General features: G+C 43.3%; 1 protein-coding gene across 1 annotated transcript; it reads left to right on the top strand.

The window, feature by feature from the left end:
- The first annotated feature begins 1,967 nt into the window (after positions 1–1,967).
- LOC121603774 (cytochrome P450 1A1) lies at positions 1,968–5,867 on the top strand. Its single transcript, XM_041936963.1, has 7 exons — positions 1,968–2,072; positions 2,482–3,355; positions 3,483–3,609; positions 3,717–3,806; positions 4,083–4,206; positions 4,341–4,427; positions 4,730–5,867. The coding sequence occupies exons 2-7, from the start codon at positions 2,516–2,518 to the stop codon at positions 5,019–5,021; spliced, it is 1,560 nt and encodes a 519-aa protein (XP_041792897.1). The 5' UTR covers positions 1,968–2,072; positions 2,482–2,515; the 3' UTR covers positions 5,022–5,867.
- The last annotated feature ends 182 nt before the right edge of the window (positions 5,868–6,049 follow it).

Below are 6,049 nucleotides of genomic sequence, written 5' to 3'. Positions count from 1 at the left end.
AAAAACATTAGTTTAGCATCTGGTCACTTCGTGTAAAAGCTGCAATACTAAGAACTTGGACAAATGAAAATACAAGCAAAGCAGATTAGAGACGCGAGCCTCATTGTTCTACTCTGAAAAAATTGCAATATAATCCTACTTTGATCACATTTGGGGGGTCACACTTTCACCACGATCCTGTTTAGACAGTCACATTTTGGTAGCTGTGATAGCAGACAGTGTCGTGTGTAAATCCCTTCTTGTCTCTGTCGCTAACCGTCACAGACTTCAACAGGTCACAGATTTGGGTGTAACACCTGTTGCACAAGCCCGCATAGACCGAGGCCGCTGCACTGCGCCAATCCCAGGTGTCAAAGATTATAGGCTATATATGAAGCAGTTTTAGGGTTTGGAAATATTAATAACACTTTTGATCACGATTGCTCAGCTCACATCCAGGAATGAAATTACGCTTTTTCAGCATCAATCGGCGCAGAGCTCACTTTGCATGTGAAGCGGTGCTGCGCCGTAAATACTGCTCAGAAAATGCTCTGTGCGTAAAAAAAAAAATAAAATAAAAAGGCTTGAAAAGGGGACAAAGAGGAATGGTATTGAACTCGTACACCCTCGCACTCCAGCAGTTCTGCACGATTGCCCTCTCCTTCCCTCCCTCCCCAGCATCCTCCTCAAAGGGGAGGTGAGGGTTTGATCACCGCGCTCTCACGCAACCGGTCAATGTTTAACCCCAGCGGAGAGCGAACAGATCCAAGCACGAAATGGCGTTTGAGTGTTGAATCAGGACTTAAACCTGCCCGTGTTGCTGTGGCAGCTGTCACAAACTCCTATTCTCACCGCAAACCTCGATCTTATTACTGGAGGCAAACAGGTTTGACTTTAGACAGCAGGAAGCCAGCATTAAGAAAAACTGTGGCACAGCTACTTGTGCAACGGTGTTGTCCTTTGGCAGGTCAATATTCCATTATTTCTACAGGGGGGGAAGTTTCCTCATGTTTTCAAATAGATGACTGACTTTAAGATAGTGCTGTTGTTTCTTTTTCCACGCCAGAGACACTTCTCAGTCTTCGCCAATAAAATCCCCCAGAGCTCACACCACCTTATTACCAAAATCTCGCAAAACATTGATTGAAGTCGGTTTGAACAGCTGAGCAAGAACATCGCGTGCTCAGCCGGAATGTGTGAGACGCATCAACCTGCCACCGCCCGAGTGAGACCCCGAACAGAAAGATCAATTAAGCTTTGATCCAACACCGAACAGGTGCAGGAAAATAATTTACAAGTTGCCGAGTGGATGATTATTAGATCAGAAGAAAGTTAAATGAATAAGGTTTCTGCATCAGATAACAACACTGGCGCAGGTGAGGTCAAAGTGCAGGTATGTCGTATAGGCAGCGCATTTAGAAAAAAAAATGGCTATATAGAATACATTATCGCTCAAATATTCTAAAAAAATATTGCATATGTCAGTACAATTATTGCAGCTGCAAATCTCTATGCAGCAACCCACAGGACAGCAGCTGGCATGAAATTGGACATTGTTATAGCTTTAGTGGAAATTATACTTGCCTGTGATGGCTATCATGTCTTATCTGTCCATAAACTATAAAACATGAAACGCATCTGGGCTGTAAAGTCTCGCACACCTTCAACTTTGTTTCAGCAGCGATTGTAAAGCATGCGATTAATTTCTTCACTGATATGAAGCTTCAAACGGCTTCAAACTTCGCACGCATGCACCAACCACACACACACACACACACACACACACAAGCACACACACACACACACACACACACACACACACACACACGCCTTTTCTCTGTACTACACTTCATTCATGACAAACACACACGCACAGAGAGAGAGAGAGAGACATAGAGAGAGAGATTACGTCATGGACAGCATCCAATGAAGCTGTGGAGCGCACTATAAAGCAAGAGCCCGTTCTCTGTTTGGAGGACATCAAGAGTGTGAACTCGGACAATAACTTTCTACACCATATTTTTTGCCTTTTTTTTTTACCATTGATCCGCACTTGTGGGACCTCAGCACTGTTCCTACACCGTTCGACTAAGGTAAGTTTAATACATGCATACTAATACAGACTGATTTGTATCTGAGCAGGCAGTGTCAGAGTGACAGCAGTACTGACTGGAGATTGTTTTGCAAGCTTAGCTGTTAATAAGCTTGAGTTTGGACTTTGCAGCTGCAACTTTTAGTCTGCACATTCTTTTTGATTGACAGGTTTTATTCGTGAGATTTGAGTCATAGTATGGTGATCAGAAACTTTACAAAGCCCTCTCTTTTGCAGTGCCAACCATTTTTAAGGAGTGTTTTTCGTAGGCCACGTGAACCTATTGGCTGAAATTAAAACAACTGTGACAGTTTCTTTTAACTTTATGCTGCATGCAGTCAACATGTTGCACAATACTTCTCTTCCTCCCTGCCTACACTGCATTAATGCCCCTCCTATTTAATTCCCAGCTTGTGCAGAAGCCAGAAAAAAGGAGTTGTCATCATGGCGCTAATGATACTTCCATTCATCGGATCAGTGTCGGTATCTGAGAGTTTGGTGGCCCTGACAGCCTTGTGTCTGGTCTACCTGATCCTCAAGTTTTTCCGCACTGAGATTCCTGAGGGGCTTCGTCAGCTGCCTGGACCGAAGCCCCTGCCTATCATTGGGAATGTGCTGGAGGTGGGCAGCAAACCTCACCTGAGTCTCACCACCATGAGCAAGCGCTACGGCCATGTCTTCCAGATCCAGATTGGCATGCGTCCCGTGGTCGTGCTGAGTGGCCTTGAAACGGTTCGACAGGCTCTCATCAAGCAAGGGGACGAGTTTGCGAGCAGACCTGACCTGTACAGCTTCAGCTTCATCAACGATGGCAAGAGTCTGGCCTTCAGTACCGACCAGGCCGGTGTCTGGCGTGCCCGCAGGAAGCTGGCCTACAGTGCCCTGCGCTCCTTCTCCACCCTGGAGGGCACAACACCAGAGTACTCCTGCATGCTGGAGGAACACATCTGCAAAGAGGGAGAGTATCTGATCAAGCAGCTCGACACTGTCATGAAGGCCGACGGCAGCTTCGACCCCTTCCGCCACATTGTTGTCTCTGTCGCTAATGTGATCTGTGGAATGTGCTTTGGCCGACGCTACGACCACGATAACGAGGAGCTGCTCAGATTGGTGAACCTCAGTGATGAGTTTGGCCAGGTGGCAGGCAGCGGTAACCCTGCAGACTTCATCCCTATTCTTCGATTCCTGCCCAACGCAGCGATGAAGAAGTTTGTGACCATCAATGCCGACTTCAACACATTTGTGACAAAGATCGTTAGGGAGCACTATGCCACCTTTGACAAGGTACTCCACACACTAAATTGTGAATGAAAACTTATTTTGTCCATTCTTCTTCCACATTATTATTGGAGTTGAGACATTGCTTCCCCTTTTAGTTATTCATTGAGACTGTCCAAACATCTTATTTCAGAACAACGTTCGTGACATCACCGATTCCCTCATTGATCACTGTGAGGACAGGAAGCTGGATGAGAACTGCAATGTCCAGATGTCAGATGAGAAGATTGTAGGAATTGTCAACGACCTGTTTGGAGCTGGTAGGGTGAATTTCTCAACTTGTTGAATTGAATTATGATTGGAAGCAACCTCTCTAAAAATATTGGAAAAAATCTGTGTCCTCACAGAGGTTATGATTCTCTTCCAGGTTTTGACACCGTCTCTACTGCCCTGTCTTGGGCAGTGATGTACATGGTGTCTTACCCAGAGATACAGGAAAGGCTCTATCAAGAACTGAGTAAGTTTAACACTAAATATTTCCTTTGATATTACATTTATGTCACAGGGCAGTAGAAGATAAATGCATGGATTCGATGACAGTGGATATAAAGGTGGAGTTTTCATTCTTAAGTTGAGTGGTGGTAAAAACTAATGCAGGAACACACATGTTGCTGCTCTCAAAGTTAAATATTTGATTCAGATTTTTTAATCGAGTACAAATGTGAGATGGGACTATACGCTGCAACCTCCATCCTCATGAACTAATACTCAAATGATCTGCTCTCCCTTCCAGAGGACAATGTGGGTCTGGATCGCACACCTCTTCTCTCTGACAAATCCAAATTACCCTTCCTGGAGGCCTTCATCCTAGAGCTCCTTCGCCATTCTTCATTCCTGCCCTTCACAATCCCTCACTGGTGAGGTTTTTCAGATGCATGAGAGTACCACATGTGCCAAAGTTAGATGTTACTGACATGCTAAGGTCTCAAAGGACAAAAGACTGCATGTGATCTAAACCTATGAACAAGACTAACACTTTGTCCCTTTTCAGCACATCAAAAGACACATCTCTAAATGGCTACTTCATTCCGAAAGACACCTGTGTCTTCATCAATCAGTGGCAGATAAACCAAGATCCGTAAGTTGTTTTTGCTATGTTTTTTGTCTTTATCAAAATCAGTTGAAGATGATTGACTTAACATTCGCACACACTTCAGAGTTGCCCAGTACATAAAGTAAAGAAAGCTCTGTTAAAGCAGAGCGAGGTTACAAGCCTCGTTCAAGGACATCTTATTGGCAGCTGTGAAGGAAGACAACAGCAGTACTCATTCACTTCTGGCTGATTAAGGATATATTAAATCTCTAATTGATCATGGACTTGCATTTTTTGTTGCCATGGTTATTTGCATAGCTTATTTCTTCATTCTCTTCACCTTCCAGGGAGACGTGGAAAGATCCATCTACCTTCAACCCAGACCGCTTCTTGAGCTGTAATGGCACTGAGGTGAACAAGCTGGACGGGGAAAAAGTGATGATTTTTGGCATGGGAAAGCGCCGCTGCATTGGCGAGGTCATTGCACGAAATGAAGTCTTCCTCTTCTTGGCAATCATCATTCAGAAGCTGCAATTCCACGGGATTCCTGGAGAGCTGCTGGACATGACCCCAGAATACGGTCTGACAATGAAGCACAAACGCTGCCAACTGAGAGCCACAATGCGAGCAAGAAATTAGCAGTGAAGCTATTTAGAATGTACAATGCACTGCTCAGAAGGCGGTGTAAGTTGACTGTAACACTGTATGGGTCACCGACAGGTTAAGAGGCAGTGAAAGAAGCATCTCTCTCAGAATGTAAGGCCCTTGTTGCCAAATTTGATCTACAGAGCTAATGGCATTGAAGAAAATAAGTGAATGTTGCCTGCCGCAGATTGTCAGAGATGTCTAGGTTTGTATGAACATATCGCTGTCAAGTTTTTGGTTCTGTAAGAGATTCCTGCACATGATTGCTGCTTCTCAGTGAAGTATAAGGAGTTATTTGGTTCTCCTGCGTTGTGTAAGAAAGTAAACTTCTCTCATTAAGAAGTTGTAAAAATACTCAGAGACTAAGTTACCCTGTTCATCTTTGGGACAAACAGTATGTTTTACTGGATAGGCATTACTATTTAGACCACTGTACACAACATGTTTCCTTTATGACACAGGACTCTGAACTTAGCAGATTTTAACATCTAACACCACTCACACTTAAGCTAATTATTTTGATTACATTATAATGGGAATGTAAGACACTGAAGCTATATTTGTATCCCAAAATGTGATTTTGCTTGTAAATCAAGTGCTTTGTATTTTATAAAGTAATTTTTTATGTGCCTAGCGTTTGTATATATTTGAGGTGAATTAGTTTTGCTGTGTATCTATATGAAATATCAGGAGACCAAGAGAGGTCCAGTGGAATATAGTCGAAGGCTATACAGTTTTGTTTTTCTATCTTTAATGTATCAGTGATTATATAACATATCAAGGCATGTGATTGGAGGATCCTGTAATCAGCCATACAAATAAAATTAAAATATGTGGTAATGATTGACTTGTTCCTATTGGTTTCACCTACACAGTAATTTAGAAATGATACAGTCAAAACATTTTGTCCGTGTCAGCATTTAAGCTCGCACTTGAAGGGATTTAAACGTCACACGGAGAGAGAAAAAAAAAATCACAACAAACCCACGTGGGTGATAAGGGAAGTGGCGTCACTTATCCCG

The sequence above is a fragment of the Chelmon rostratus genome, chromosome 1, assembly GCF_017976325.1.
Source record: "Chelmon rostratus isolate fCheRos1 chromosome 1, fCheRos1.pri, whole genome shotgun sequence".
In the NCBI taxonomy this organism is placed as follows: Eukaryota; Metazoa; Chordata; class Actinopteri; order Chaetodontiformes; family Chaetodontidae; genus Chelmon; species Chelmon rostratus.
Note: the sequence above shows the minus strand (reverse complement) of the source record. Positions and strands in the feature narration are given on the sequence as shown.

Excerpts from the sequence above, each read along its gene's own strand:
- LOC121603774 (XM_041936963.1), top strand. The coding sequence starts at position 2,516 with ATGGCGCTAATGATACTTCCATTCATCGGATCAGTGTCGGTATCTGAG. Across the intron at positions 3,807-4,082 it reads AAGGCTCTATCAAGAACTGA|AGGACAATGTGGGTCTGGAT; the intron begins GTAAGTTTAACA and ends TCTCCCTTCCAG. Across the intron at positions 4,428-4,729 it reads TGGCAGATAAACCAAGATCC|GGAGACGTGGAAAGATCCAT; the intron begins GTAAGTTGTTTT and ends TTCACCTTCCAG.